General features: G+C 36.6%; 1 protein-coding gene across 2 annotated transcripts in view; it reads left to right on the top strand.

The window, feature by feature from the left end:
* The window catches only part of Trxr1 (Thioredoxin reductase 1), a 72,813-nt gene extending 56,987 nt beyond the window's left edge, over positions 1-15,826 (top strand). The window contains exons 15-17 of one of the 2 annotated variants that reach the window (XM_089242478.1): positions 6,000-6,173; positions 9,206-9,340; positions 15,198-15,826. In XM_089242478.1, the coding sequence (XP_089098604.1) occupies positions 6,000-6,173; positions 9,206-9,340; positions 15,198-15,266 (378 nt within the window). In that variant the 3' untranslated portion in view covers positions 15,267-15,826. The remainder of the gene's footprint in view (positions 1-5,999; positions 6,174-9,205; positions 9,341-15,197) is intronic. The other variant, XM_089242479.1, reaches the window with a different exon arrangement.
* The last annotated feature ends 1,025 nt before the right edge of the window (positions 15,827-16,851 follow it).

Below are 16,851 nucleotides of genomic sequence, written 5' to 3'. Positions count from 1 at the left end.
CACATAATAAAATTTGATGTTGGTCTATTGTCTGTGAATATAGTTGGAGCTGTAGAACACCTACAAAATATTGGTGTGCGACCATATTTAGTAGGATTGAAATATGATTTTTATTATGTGGGCGTCACATGGTTTGGTGTGAATGCTCGTTTTGTTAAATTGTTTTTACTAAGCCAACTCAAAATCATGATTTAGAAACATTAATCATAATAGAAATAGTAAAGCAATGTAATTTACAGCGGAACCTCAATAACTCAACACCCCAAACAAGAGTGTAAAACAAGTTGACTTAAACAGATGTGAAGTTTGCGACGTTTCTTTTATCTTACCCTTAATTATTTCTTTTAAGAATGTTAATGTACTGGTTAAACAATTTGATTTATATCGTGTGCATTAGTGATGTGTAAACTGTGGCCCACTTTTGAGGTTCCGATACTACATAGATTACGAATGAGAATCTAACAAAAACTTTAATGAACATCCAGTAGAGACACGCATGACAATCACAATGATCTAACATTCGAATGCCCCACTATTGCCATTCTGTGACTCGTTATACTAATAATTGATATAAGGTTATTTGATTTTTTGACCTTAAATTTAACTCATCACTAGACATACTTAATGAGACACTAGACCCCTTGAGTTAATTTTTAATTAACTCAAGGGGTCTAGTGTTCAACAGTTAATTTTTAATTAACTCAAGGGGAAGGCTGTGAAGAAAGGGGAAAAATTTCCCATTACCCCTGTATCCCAGGTTCGCACTCATCCGAGTCAAAAAACACTAAATTAACATTAGGAAAAAGAAATCGGAGACAATGAGCCAAGCTAGACAACATTTCAGTTACACGTGAGATTTAATGAAAGTTTAGATATTCAGCAATTTTTAAAGGCGGGGCGTTCATGTCTGTTTCAAATACAGGTTACACAATCAAACAATCATTAGGAGGGGGAAGTTAATTGGTTCTGGGGTTGAAAACTTGGCGGGGAAACATCAATACGGCAAACACTTACATTATTAAATAAAGAATTAATTATGTGTGGACACCATTGGCAATATTAAGGGGTCTTAGGGGAGGACAGAGAATTAAAATAGATGGGAAATTAGAGTTCACTTACTGATCGACATAACCGGCAGTGGCGGCTGGGAAAGTGGAAGTGAGCTTGGGAAGTGCAGTGGTGAGTACCTCATTGCCAGCGAGGTCCAGTCCTGGTGGTGCTGTGTAACGTTACCATTTAGGCCCCGCCGGAAATGGTCCTTTTCTAGTCATTTTTATATTTTTACTACATTTAACATTGATTGTGGAATCGATCGGCGAGATGATGTGCCGCCGATCGGCCGCCATGTTACGATCTTTTGCTCTGCCAGATGCCGAATGTCGTGCAATATTTTGAGTTCATGTGAATATGTAAATTTCTCAAATGTTACGTTGATTCTAGCGCCACAGAGTCTCGATATGGATTGGTTCCGGTAATGTAAGATGGGGAAATTTTCCTTATATGCCGGTAGTGTGCAACGAACAGTCAAGTTGGTCCTTGGACGTTGATCGTTACATTTAATTTCATCCCGCCTCGTTCCAGCCATGAGTTGATGATCTAGCAGGGTGCCTCGGCACTGTTCGATTCGTTGATCTTCCTCTTCATCTAGTCAAAAATCACTCAGCCTGTGGTGCTGTGTAACGTTACGGTAATGTAAGATGGGGAAATTTTCCTTATATGCCGGTAGTGTGCAACGAACAGTCAAGTTGGTCCTTGGACATTGATCGTTACATTTAATTTCATCCCGCCTCGTTCCAGCCATGAGTTGATGATCTAGCAGGGTGCCTCGGCACTGTTCGATTCGTTGATCTTCCTCTTCATCTAGTCAAAAATCACTCAGCCTGTGGTGCTGTGTAACGTTACGGTAATGTAAGATGGGGAAATTTTCCTTATATGCCGGTAGTGTGCAACGAACAGTCAAGTTGGTCCTTGGACGTTGATCGTTACATTTAATTTCATCCCGCCTCGTTCCAGCCATGAGTTGATGATCTAGCAGGGTGCCTCGGCACTGTTCGATTCGTTGATCTTCCTCTTCATCTAGTCAAAAATCACTCAGCCTGTGGTGCTGTGTAACGTTACGGTAATGTAAGATGGGGAAATTTTCCTTATATGCCGGTAGTGTGCAACGAACAGTCAAGTTGGTCCTTGGACGTTGATCGTTACATTTAATTTCATCCCGCCTCGTTCCAGCCATGAGTTGATGATCTAGCAGGGTGCCTCGGCACTGTTCGATTCGTTGATCTTCCTCTTCATCTAGTCAAAAATCACTCAGCCTGTGGTGCTGTGTAACGTTACGGTAATGTAAGATGGGGAAATTTTCCTTATATGCCGGTAGTGTGCAACGAACAGTCAAGTTGGTCCTTGGACGTTGATCGTTACATTTAATTTCATCCCGCCTCGTTCCAGCCATGAGTTGATGATCTAGCAGGGTGCCTCGGCACTGTTCGATTCGTTGATCTTCCTCTTCATCTAGTCAAAAATCACTCAGCCTGTGGTGAAGTGTGTACGAGATGTCGGCTCTCATCCTTGAAGGGTTATTCATCTGGTTCACCTCTTCGGACGCCTGATGGTGTTGCAATGGAGCCTCCCCCCTCTCCAGGAGACCGCACGGATAAATCAAGAAGTGAACTGTGGCCCAAGTCCCGGAGAGGTGGCCCAAATCTGGTCAGCCACCCCAATATTCCTCCAAAGTGGTGGCATGTAGGTGGTAGTAGAGGGGGGGGGGGTCCTTCCGTTTATTGACTTTGGGGAGTTTTCTGAGAGATCGTCCTACAGCATCTCCTCACAGCAAGCGAAAAACAGGACGTCTCAAAACGTTCTCCGTGGAGTATTTATGCCCTCTGCAGCTCTCTCCCCATCTGGGTTCCTCCCTGATCCTGATAGGCAGCCGTAGCTCACATGGTCGTGACGATGGATATTTTTCTTCACCGTGAAAGCGCGCCAAAAATATGACTTGCATTCGAGGAGAAACACCAGGAGAGGGTGGGAAGAAAAAAATGGTTGCCTCTCACTGACAAAAAAAAAAAAAAAAAAAAAAATTTCAATGTCTGTCCTAACAAAGGAATTTTACAAAAATGGGAATTTCAACCGAAATTCTGGATCGAAAGTTCTGAAATTTTGACTGAAAATTCTTTAATTTATTCCCCATCAAATGAGACCACTCTATGTGCTGGGAAACAAGGGTAAGACACCAAAATTTAAGGATTTAATTGTTGCACATGTGGGGCAATACTCAGTACTAATTAAGCCAATTCATTTATGTGGAAGGTGTTTTTATGGGGGGTTTTGCCTGCATGGGGATTTGGGAACATTGGGTTGTGACATGGGGATTTATTCAAACATATTTTTTCATTAATTTCCTTGAATATCATAAAAAAATAACAATGATGGTAATTAGTGATTATGTGGCATGTTTTGTGTGGGGTTTACATCATGTGATGGGGAAAATTGTGTGTATGCGAGAGTTTGTCAATTCCAAAATAATAAGTATGACAATTTTCAGCCTCAATAAAACATGTAATAATGAATAATAATGATCGAGTAATTAATGATTTTGTAGTTTGTTTTTTATGGGTAGGCCACATATTCAAATAAGGAGTATTTAAGTGTGCATGTGTGTATGATGAATGAGTGGAATAAATAATCATGGTACATTTTCCTTCAATTTCTATTTTAGTAATAGTCGAATCCTGTTTTAACAAATACTGTTATAGCAAAATTCTCGCTTTAACGAGCACTTTTCTAATCCTCCAAATAAGTTTACATAGGGAAAATGCAGACCTGGAATTCCTTTATAACGAAGTCACTTCTCCGGTCTCTTGGAATTCGTTATAACTGGATTCAGCTGTGATAATAATAACTGTGATGATAATGATGGTGACATTACTTCTTCCATTTTTCCCATTCTCCATAACATGACGGTAATAAATTAATAACATCTTCCTTTCGTGGAAAACGATAAGTTTCTTGTAATTTGTGAGAGTAAGTCAGCCTGAATGGAGGCTTCACCAGTCTCTGAGACGTTGGTTCGAATCCCACCCCCGCCACCATGTTTAGTGATACAATACTACATCGATTACAAATGAGAACCTAACGAAAACTGTAATAAACATCCAAGCAGAGACATATGACAATCACAAAACGATCCAACATTTGAATGCCCTACTGTTGCAATTCCATGACTCGTTATACTACTAAATGATAATCAATTAATAAAATCTTTAACATATCGGTTATGAAATGTTTTATAATAGTTTTATATTATATTTGTCTGTCAATTTTTTTTTTGGCCTGATCTTAAAAAAAAAGTTTGCCTATCACCGATCTACACCAAGCTTTTTTATTCAGTCTTTTGCTCCGAAAATGTTTTTCATTGTTGCCTACCCTTCCAAGAGCAATCCTATAGGATCCTATATTGTATCTAAAACTATTACTACCCCATGTACTTTCCATTGCTCACCAGAAGGTAATATTGCTCATTTTGGGAAACACAAATCTACACGTTGAAAAAATGCTTTGATATACTATTTTCTGTGTAAAGATTTTGTATTGAGAAAAATTCTTTATTATCCCTAATCCGTAACGATCTGTTACTTGTGAATGAGCAGTGCAATTGTCGAAAGTAAGGGGAAACTTTTTTTTCTCTCTTGAAAATTTCTTTATTTTGCTCACTTGACCAACTTGAATCATCCACACCTATTTGTGGTTTTTGTAGCTCGCAGTTAGTGTTTTCAGGTTTCAAACAGCATGAAATAACAGTAGGCGTTGAGCGCAATCTTAGACTTATCCTTCCTTATGGTGAGTGATGGAGGAGTTTAGAGAATAATTACACATGTGAGCTTCACAGAAATAAAATATGTATTACAATAAAATTTATAAACATAACACAAAGACAGTTGTTGTGCATGTTCTTTCTGCAGTGACAACAAGTGGAAGTGTGTGGGTGTGTGAGAGATTTAAGCTCGCTTGGCGAGAAATTAGCCAAGCTCAATTATTGGCTCGCTTGGTGAGCTTAAATCTCACCAAACATCGGCAGCATTTGCTGCAGACTAATGACACAATGCAGTAGAATGAAGTATTGTTGAAATGCACGTGAGCAATTGAAACAAATTGAATTGCATTGCCCGATACACATGAAATTTAAAGTACTTGTAGATAAAACATTTACTTGACATATTATTCAAAATTAATCGTAAAAGTTTTGAGTAAATGTGACCACTTTGTCCAGGGATCAACTCTTTACTTTGCACAGTGTCATAGAATGTTTTTGAATTGGCTAATGCACAGGCAATTTCTAAAAATTAGTTGTAATAACATGATAAAAATCAGTCGACTTTGTAACATTGTTAAGCAATCATGTGCAGAGTTGGGGCGAGAACCCCCCCCCCAATTGTTGGAGACCCCTTTCCCATTTGAACTCTGTTTTGAGTGATTCATGGATTTATAAATGCTGCATTACCAGGATGGTCAAGTTTACCCAAATGATGAGTTTGTTGTGGTTCCACTGTATTATATAGAAGTAATATAATACAGCCTGGTTGTGACGAGGTGAATTAACCCTTTTTTGCATAATCTGGATTATCCAATATTTAAAAAAAATTGCAGTTATATCATGTTTACACGTGTGTTGATTCAAGCATTCGGTTTTAAAAACATGAATCCATAACATTGTTTCATTGTTCAGCGGCATAGCCGAGAGGGGGTGAGGGGAGTCTTTGGCTTTGTTGTGGTCAGTATTATCACATTGTGCGAGAAATGGCTTGGTAATAAATCAAAATTATGAAGGGATTTTATGATTGTCTCTATATTATGACTCTCATGCTATGCCCCTGTCATCTTTTCCTGCATTTGCAATTCTGCCAAAATTATAAGTACATTTTTGTGTGTGTGTGTGTGCATGCCATGCTTCTGCTGATTTTATTCAAATGTGTGTATAATTTGTTTTGATTCTTCGTTGAAAGATTGATAAGCCATCATCAAGTGTCGATGGTTTCAAAAACACAAGCCTGAGTCTGTCAAAATTATTGATATCACTTTGGCAGTGGCTGTGCTCAATTGTGGGGTATACTGCTGGAAATAATTTGGAGTTTCAAAGAAGAGACAAGATTAATCAAGAAAAAGACGAGCAATCTCAGGTGAATGACATTTGTTGTAGGATTATCTTGAACAAAGATTGCAAATGTCTAAAAACGTTAAGGTCATCCACTTTAGAGTCATTTTATCATTGCTATGAATGGGAAAATGCCACTTATAGTCAGGCTGATAATGATCAGAGTATTACACACAAAAAATTCACTTCAGAGATGGGCGACTATTAGATGTGGGGGAAAAAGAATATTGAGTTTTCTAATAAATATTTTTAGTATTAATTTTAAGCCGTTTAAGTTCAAAAAATGTTGAAAGTGCTTTGAAAATTTTTTATGCAAAATGTTGAAAGTGCTTTGAAAATTTTTTATGCAAAATTTTATGAAGAAAACAATGTCATACGATGAGATATCTCATCAATGCAGATGAAAGGGTTGGGAAAAAACCTTTTTTTTTTATAGCTTGAAGATGATTAACTAATGCCTGTAAAACTTTTTTCATCAATATGAGATGAACTATGTTATTTTTTCAGCTTTGAATATAAAATACTTTGCGTAAAATCAAACCTTGTTAAGATGAGGGCAGAGGGCACTGAAAATATTTTGTATTACCTGAATTTCTGACAATGATTGCTAAAGGTTCCCTTGTTAAACACAGTACAATATACTGTATTCAAATGTTCATGACATATTAAGCTATTTTCCCATTTAATAAACACTCTTATAATGAAAAAGAAATATGTATAACACTAAGGTATTTGCATATCTGTCGAGAACTGTACTACATTTATATAAAATTATGAATTTCTAGAACAGTGAAATTGAGTGATACACCTATGCAGCTGGTATCTCCAACCTGTTGCTTGCAAGCATTGTGGTTCTCACCTAAGGAATGATATATGCTTATTCCTGATTTCAGGGTACATTATGTTTGGATTCAAGACATTTAGACTCGCATGCTGCTTGAAGGCTGCGGTTTCGACACCAGCGACAGGTTTTCTAATACATTTCTGAATGCAGAATTAAAAGGATGTTTATTCTATTTAGTAAAAAATATAAAGCAGTGTCTCGCTGCTGAATATCTTACTCATAGATATAACACTGATTCAGACTTAGCTCTACAGGCTCAATGATTGCTGGTATGAAGCTACTATAATTCCTAGTTTGGCTTTTGTGCCCATGACCAATGTTGAGGATACAATTGACGTTTTACAAGGAGTGAATGAAGATAATGTGCCAGCTATTGATGAATGTTTGATACCAATATTATATATATATAAATTATTTCAAAGACAATTACATCGGAAAATTGTGTCGAAACATCAGCCACAGTTTGAGCCAGCAATTTTGTCCTGTTATAAGCATACTGTTCATGACTAAGCACGCACAAATAACTATGCCGAAGCAGCTCATCGACATTTGCTAATAAAATTTGGTGCTGACCTCCTAACTCTGTGGAAATTCATAGATAATTTTTTTTTTTTAAATTTTAATAAACTGTAAATGATTGGTTGTAATGATTTGGCGAGTTGTCTGGTGCCCAAATGAGATGAGTGTCATGCATTCAAACAGTATAAGTCTAAGTGTCATGCATCCAATCAGTTGCATCCCAACGGCAACATCCAAATGACCTGCTCAGCCAATTTTATGTTTGCAAAATATACATAGATGGACTCTCCAATTTTAAGTACTCCATACAAAGTGCATTCAAAATTTTGAATTGTGGTGATTTAAGTTGAGGAAAAACTCAGTTAAAAAAATTGATGGCAGTACTACACATAACAAGCATTACTCAGAAACAAACTTTACGGAAGGTTAACTATACATACACACACATTCCAACATATACCAATTTGTTAGAGGTTCTGCAGAGAAATATGGACGAGGTCCATGTCTGGTTTAGTAGTAGTAGTGGTGATTTAAGTCTAACCTTCTGTCAGAGTTTCCATATAGGTGCTCTCTGAATACCATGAGCACATGTTGTGTTTATTACTTGAAATAGGGGGAAGAATTCAGAAATATATACAGCCCGGAAATATATATCCAGTCTATATATTTTCCAGCGTGGCCCAGGTTTTTGACCACCTGCTTATATATCTTCGTTGAAACAGAGCGTCGGGCCATGTTCTGGTTAGGAGGAGTCGTCCATCTATACAGGGTTCCCAGCAACCTGGAAAGTCAGAGTTGATTGAATAGATTTTGCTGGGAACCCTGCAAAATAGTGGGAATGTCAGGTATTTAGAATTTAATAGCAACAACCGCAGTGGTAAAACAAAGTTAATCTGTTTCCTAAACTTTTTGTTCCATTGTTCCCTGGCCCACAATTTTTTTTTCTCTCATTGACCCCCATCCCATCTCAAGCCAACCCACAAGATCCCATACTAAACCTGCAACTTTTACTGCCATTCCCCTGGATCTTCCCACCACCCCCAGGTGGCAATCAATCAGTATCTGAAAGAAATTCCGGTTGTAAGTGTGACTAGGTCCCGTGTGGTGAAATGATAAAACTTGTTTTTCTTTCCCATATAACTGGTTTAAAAAATATTAAATTGTGCGGTTTTTTTTATTTATTTTAGATTTATAAAAATGACTTAAAAAGGGAAAAAATGAGTCTGGTCCAACCTTAGCTTCAAAATATGCAAAAAGAAAAGTTTCAAAGAAAAATTGATAACTATGAACAAATCCCCCCTCCCACCATGCTATGATATTGGTCCATTCCGTTGTTGGTAACAGTGATAACTCTATGCAAGTGATAACATTATCCATGATTCCAATCAGCATAGACTTTATTATTTATTGCGTATACCAGTGTTTTCCTTAAAATGAGCAATGCCATCCCCTGGGCGGTGATAGATGTTATGGGTATAAATAGGATCCATTCTGTGGGTTCCCGTGAGTTAAGGGAGATGAGAGAAAAAAAATTAAAGGGGGGTGAGGTGATGGAACAATATATATAAGTTTGGGAAACTGATGTGTGTATGCAATACCTAATATAAATATTTTGTTTCGTTATTCAAGATGTAATTTCCACATGAAAAACAAGCTTTATTTAAATGTCTATTATATTTTCTTTTCACCATCAGGAAAAGATAATAGGTTTCCATTATTTGGGTCCAAATGCTGGTGAAGTAACTCAAGGATTTGCTTTGGGTATGAAAATGGGAGCTACAAAAACAGATGTTGACGCCCTTATTGGTATTCATCCAACATGTGCAGAGGTAAGATGTTTTGTTTAAAAAATTGTAACTGAATCTGTGAATCTGTTACTGCCTAAGGATTATTTATTTGGGGGGGGGGGAAGGGGTGCTATTTTTCTCTTCCATTCTTTTCTTTGCTTTATTAGTAGGCAAACATATTACAGAAGTGTTTTCTCTATATGTACATTGGAAGAGGTGGGGGGGGGGAACCTTATTTTTTCTCCCGCCAACGTAGTGTCATATTGACTGCCTTCTGTGCCGGCAAATTTCCTTCCATGACCATTTCTATGGTGAACAGGCAAGAGGTTTGAAATCATTATAAAAATGGCATACTTGCCAACTACTATGGAATTTCCACCATGAAATACAAAACTAATGTGAATCATGAAAAACATTACAAAAATCTGGTAAAATTTTAGAAACTTTTGTTCAAGGATTTCCATTATCCTATTGAGTAAAAAATGGCATCACGCTAAGACTGCATTTCCAAAGAATAAATATCTTATTAATAACAAATCAATCAATTGGCATGAAAAGGTACGGTTTGCACTATGATAACTTATCGTGGCCTAGTAATCTTTTTGATAAATGAAAGAAAATTTCACTTACTGATGGAACTGTAAAACGAAAAACTCGATCTATATGTATTTAAAATTTATTTTCTCTGTCTGTTCTCTATACGAATCTAGAATTTCATACCAATCTTTGCCAAATTTCTTTATATGTACCAAACAGGTCCCAATTTAAACAATAGGGTACTTCAAAAGTTTGTCAGAGTTGCACAAATGCCCGATAGTCAAAATACTGTCCAGCAACAATGACTTTTGGAATGCCTACTTTGGTTCCCAAACAACAGTTTGTCATTTTTTTAATACTTCCAGTATATGAAGGAAATGTGAGCAGCACCAGTGGTTACTGCTAGTTTGATGCCAAATGTCCCATTCACAATTTTTTCTAAAGTTGAAAAAAATTTAGAATTTTTTTTGGGAAGGTGGGGGATTACATATATTTTCACGTTTTTCAATAAATATAACATATTAGAGCTTGCGATTGTGAAGAAAGTTCACCCAAGCTTGTATTCTCTATCGTGGAAGTCTTTAGATCTTGTACGTTTTTCAATAATATTTGTCTTAATTTATGAGACTGTTAATAATTAGTCGAATAACTATGCATTTTTTTAAAGTTATGTCTGAAATTAGTTGTGATTTGGTTGTTTGAATGCTGTCCGATGTTTTTCTTGGCAACTAAAACAGCCATTGCCTTTAAATTTTTAATTGCAAAAAAAAAAAAAAAAACCAGAAAATATGAGGATTCCTAGAATAGTGAAAATTCAGTTTGTAGGATATTTTCATTTTTCATCATGATACAAATACAAATACAAATACAACGCCACAACAGGCAAAATGCCCAACGAGGCGGCTGATAAAAAGATGCCCATAAAAATATGGTTGTCATATGTTTCAAAAATACAGCAACCCAATTAAAAATGCAATTAACACAAATTACAAACAATATATACACATGATAAAATATTATACAATGCCCATAAAGAATACTTATGGTTGTCTTATTCTAAGAATGGATAGCTTCTCGATTTACCCCAACATGTTTATCGTATTTCTTTTTAAACGTGTCAATTGTGTTACAATTTACTACCTCCGGGGGTAAGCTATTCCATTTATTAACAACCCTATTGGAGAAAAATTCCCTGTGACACCATAACCTTGCATTGTCCCTCACCAATCGATACTGGTGTCCCCTTGTAAAAGCAGTCGATTGGCGGTGTACTAAAAGTTCATGGTCCATCCTATCCATCCCATTGAAAATTTTGAACACTTCGATCATATCTCCTCGACACCTGCGTTCATCCAATGTAAACATATTCAAAAAATGAAGTCTTTCTTCATAACTCAAGCCCTGTGTGCCAATAAGGACACGCGTAGCTCTTCTCTGCACCCCTTCAACCAAGTCTATGTCCCTCTGTAGGTATGGTCTCCAAAACCTTACAGCATACTCCAGTCCAGGACGAACTAAGCCTCGAAAAAGCGGAAGAATGACTTTAGGAGAACGCGAAGAGACCTTTTTGAAAATGAGACCAAGCATTCTATTCGATTTTTTGACAACCGCTGAACAGTGTTCAGAAAACTTAAGTCGCTCGTCAATGAGAATTCCCAAATCGGTGACTCTAGTTGCATCCGGGATAGTGACACCATTCAACTCGTAAGAGAACCGTGGGTTGTTCGAACCAAAATGAGCGACCATGCACTTATCTACGCTAAACGTCATGCTCCATTCATTTGCCCATGCTGCAATCTTGTTTAAGTTGGTCTGGAGCAACTCCCTATCGCTTTCATTTCCGATTACCCCCATTAGCTTCACATCATCTGCGAATTTGCTAGTAATTCCATCGATACCCTGATCGAGTTTATCGATAAAAAGTGAAAAAAGTATGGGGCCAAGGACACTTCCCTGAGGAACTCCACTTGTGACGTCTGTCCAACCAGAGAATTCCCCGTTCACCATAACTCGTTGCGACCTGTCTCTTAACCACGATTCTATCCAATTCAGCAAGTTGCCCCCTATTCCAATCTCGTGTAAACGCTTCAAGAGTTTGCCATGTTGGACCCGATCGAATGCCTTCTGGAAATCAAGGTAAACAACGTCGACATTTTTGCTCTTACCCAAAGCCTTAGTCACGTAATCATAGAAGCAAAGGAGGTTAGTTACACATGACTTCCCCTTCCTGAACCCATGCTGATTATCCGACAATACATTATTCTCGTCTATCCACTTCACAAACTGCCTTTTGATGATAATTTCCAAAATTTTCGAGAGGGAGCTCGTCAAACTCACTGGACGATAATTAGACACCACTTCTCTACTACCCTTCTTAAATATCGGAACAACGTTAGCCAGTTTCCAATCTCTCGGGACGATACCCTCAGCAACACTACTCCTGTATATCTGTGCGACTGGCCCCAACAATTCATTAGCACCTTCCCTGAGAACCCTGGGATAGATATCATCTGGTCCTGGTGCTTTGCTTGCACATACATTTCTTAGAAGATTTAGGACCTCCACGTCTTCCACTTGAATATCGTTGAGCGTTTTATTACCCCATGCAACACCCGTATATCGAATATCATTATCTCCATTAAAAACCGACGCGAAAAAGTCATTGAAAGCACTACACATGCCTACATTGCTCTCTACTTTTGAGCCTCCTATCGAGAGGGGGCCAACTGTCCCCTTACATCCATTATTGACGTATCGAAAAAATGATTTTGGGTCAGAGCCAATGTTATCTGCCAACCTAGATTCAACTTGCTTTTTACTATCCCTTATCGCTTTCTTCAACAGTCTTCTTTTATCAGTAAACAATGATAGGTCACCTCGTCCACTTTTATACTCTCTGAATGCTCTTTTCTTTTCAAGATAAAGGTTCCGCACGCTATCCGTGAACCATAGAGGGTGTGATGTACAAACACGCTTTTTTCGAACAAAGGGTATGACGTCGTGCAAAACAGAGGACAGCTTCGTACTAAATTCTTCCCATTGACTTACCACCCCTACTGATTCCAACCGGTCTTTGAAAACTTCCGCTAACCTTCTTCGCAAAACATCAAAGTTAGTTCTCCGAAAACAAGGAACCAGTCTTTTGTTATCAACCTTACCCGAGGAAAAGTTACAGAGAAATCTGACGATACGATGATCACTGGAAGAAAACTCTTCCCCCACCGAAACATGATGTTCATACATTACATTTTTACTACATGTTTTACATTGTGTGTCAGCATCGTGTTATTCATTATATTTTTTCCCACATTATGTTGTATATTATACTTTTCAGCATCATGTTAGTCGTTATATTTTTCAGGATCGTGTTATACATTATATATTTTTTCATGTTATACATTATATATTTTTTCATGTTATACATTATATATTTTTTCATGTTATACATTATATTTTCTTCATAAAGAGCCTCATATAATTTTTACAGAATTTTTATGACTATTTTTAGAAAATTTTGGACCTGAAGAAAATATTTTTTGTGAAAATGTTTGTTTCTTCAAAGTAGGCGATCGCCCAATGAACGAAAACTAAACAACAGTAAATGGAAAACACTAGGGAATTTGAATTTCTAAGATAGAAGCGTGTGGTGGTGGGGGGAAAGATAAAGCTTACAGCTTATTTAACATTTGTTATTCAAATTATGATTTAAAAAATTATCAATTTCTCGGAGAGTCATTGCATAGCTCCTTGAAGGAAAGCACTTCAAAACCATAGAACTGAATATAATTCGAGTGGGGAAAATAAAATTAGAGATAGTAGCCAACCACTGCAACTCTTCTGATGACAGTCATGTGATCACATGACGCCCGCTGCATGAAAGAAATTAATAGACTTGCCTACTATATTAGGTATCTCCTCTAAGATATGTACATGTTGCGGCAAAAGCCTGAAGACAAGTGAATCCTAGGTTTTAACTGGTTAGTCTAGAAAATTTGCTCATGGATGTTCTTATTTGGGGCTTTTACTAAACTAATGAGTAAAACCAATTAGTGAAAGCGTGTCTTGTTTTACTGGTGATTGAACCAGCACGTGATGTTACAAATCTTTTATTGATTAATCATCACTTATCACTATTTAATACTAAATATTCATCACTTTACATCTATTAATTATAATTACTCGTTGATTATACATTCTTTTAATGATAGAGCCCACGTGTTCCAAAAATTTTATCAATAATATATAATGATGCTTATATAAATATTTTCATTTCTGGTCGCTCTTGTAAATCCCAGGTTTTACCAATCTTCAAACTTTTATCTTTCAATACTATTCCAATAGACTGGAATCTCGTTTGATTCTAATTAAAGAAATCTTTTTAGCTTCAGTACAGTTTTTAGATTAACCCAATAAGTTTGTGATCTATGATCTCGTTCTCAACCAACCAGAAAGAGTTTTTTTTATAAAACCTAAATTATTTTTTGGAAATGTTAGCTGATGTATTAGGCAGTCAATGCCATCGAATGCATCATTTCAGCTAAGGAGAAATGATACCCTCGACCCGCTGAAGGACCACAATAAAATACCCTGTTAACTTGCATAAAATATGTGACGACAAGATTTAACCCATTTGCATCATGGCACTAGATATAATAGCCAATTCATTAATCAGATGCGGTTAGCTTAGCTCATTTTGTCACCATTCATCTTTCTTTCAAACCGAATGTGGTTCATGCTCTATCGCCGTCTGGGAATTTTAGTTATTTCCCCAATGGGGCTGAACCGTGACAGACTTCACCAAATGAGAATAATTATCGTAGAATTACATTCATATCTCCATGACACCTATGTTGTTCCAAAGAAAACATTCAACAAATCAAGTCTCTCTTCATATCTCAAGCCTTGCATACCCACTAGTGGCTGATCTTTGCACCCCCTTCAACCAAGTCTATATTTTGCTAATGATAGGATCTCCATAACTGTACGGTGTACTCTAGGACAGGACAAACTAAGTCTTGGAAAAGCTAAAGGATTACTCTGGGAGAATGTGAAGAGGCCTTTTTAAGAATCAAACCGAGCATTCTGTTTGCTTTTTTGATTTCCACGGAACATTGTTCAGAAAACCCAAGTCACTTGTCAATGGGAATTCCCATTTAGCTTGTAAGTGGGCAAACTATTCCGGCAGTTTCAGAGCTAAGATCAATTATTAATCCCCCCCGTTATGTGAATATTCATGATTATATAGAAATTCAGTCATTTTATGGATGTGGTATAAATGAATTGGATAATTCAAACTTTTTTGCAGTGACTTTGAATCAACAAAGTTCTACTGTATTATATGGATTAAATTTTTGTTTTATAGATTTTCACGACACTGACTGTAACGAAGCGTTCAGGCAAGGACATCGCTCAAACTGGATGCTGAGGTTAATTCCCTGCTGCTGTCATAGCCAGATTCATAGTTTAGCCATTTCTTCATAGAATAAAACAAGTTATTTTTTTTGTTCGAATTATGTATCGTTCAAACATTTTAGTTTGAATGATGCGTAATTCGAACAAAAAAAATTTATCGTTCAAACATTTTAGTTTGTGTCGATTTGAAAGAGTGGCTCAAGCAAAGAATCAACAGCAGCGGGGATTATCAAAATCCATTTACCGGAAGATTGAAATCTAATTGTGTTCTTGGAACAAATTATGACGGCTTTCTTAGAATTCTCTGGATTAAGACTGCCTGATGTATTTAGAGATCATTTTCTGGCGATAACTTTAATGCAAGAAATATGAAAATATGTGATAAATACCGATTTATTGTTATTGTTTTAGATCACCTTGAAAAAAATCGGTCTCCTTGATTGAGTGCTTAATTTACAAATTACATCGTTCTTTGATTCCTAGGAATTGTATATTTATATTCTCTTGTGTAAAATCATTTATATATTAGATTTGTATCAATTTTCAGTATTTTTTGGCATTAAATGTAGCATTGTTTAATTTAGTCTGTTTTTATGATTAATGCACACTTTTTCCGAACAAAAACAGAAAACCTAATAATCTCTGTGGATAGGTACTAAAAAAGAATATTGAGCAGTAATTCAACTGAAATGAATTAAGCAGTGAAAATTTATCCATTTGCACCTTCTCTCTGTATTTCTGATTTAGTCTATGGACCAGAACAGTATAAGGTGTGTCCCAAAATAATAACCACCTGTATTTTTTTTTCTCTTAAATATGAGTTGTTCCTTATAAAAGCTGCTATATGACACCAATACCTAACTTGTATTAAATCTTTTTCAATTTTTTTTTTGTTAAAATTTCAAAGGATAAGAGAGAATATTCAATAATTTTTTTAGAGTCCCAAAATGATAGCCACCTAGATTTATTGTGTACATTATCATGCAAATTTTGCTGCTTTTGTGCAGTAACTCGTCGCTGCTAGATTAGAGGGGAAGAAAAAAAACGGCTTTATTGTATCGGCTGTTGCAAAGTTTTGTCTCAAATTTCGAGTTATTCATAATGGGTTGAGGAAAATCTTTAACAGCTCGAGAACGAAACAAAATTGATGAATCATGTTGGAATAAGCTGTCATTTTCAGCGATTAGAAAGTCAATTTGCCAATCCTGAGCAGTAGTTTCTAATTTTAAATTAAAGGGATTGTATGGCACCAGAAATATTAAAAAACAGACATGCACCTCGTCTATATTCCTTTGTGGAACTTCTAACGAATTGATGTGTTGGAATGTGTAGGCACCAGAAAGACTAAAGGCCGTCCTCCTGCATTGACAAAACAAAAGTGATATTCTACACAAAGTAACTTTTCCATAAGTTTAAGGAAACAGCACTTTTCCCTGATCTAAATCTACAGTTCATCTCATTCTTTGGCATAAATACGTCTGGCCTTGCAAAACGCTCACTCACCTGAAACTTGGTGAGCATCATAAATAGGAAGGACTTAAGCGGGGCATAATGTGATTTAAGTGAAATTTGGATATCCCGTTCAAGTCTCGTATTTTGTGTTG

The sequence above is a fragment of the Pholcus phalangioides genome, unplaced genomic scaffold (assembly GCF_987345545.1).
Source record: "Pholcus phalangioides strain wild (caught in Gottingen) unplaced genomic scaffold, Ppha-v1.0 ptg000015l_1, whole genome shotgun sequence".
In the NCBI taxonomy this organism is placed as follows: Eukaryota; Metazoa; Arthropoda; class Arachnida; order Araneae; family Pholcidae; genus Pholcus; species Pholcus phalangioides.
This window is presented reverse-complemented; position numbering and strand designations above follow the sequence as displayed.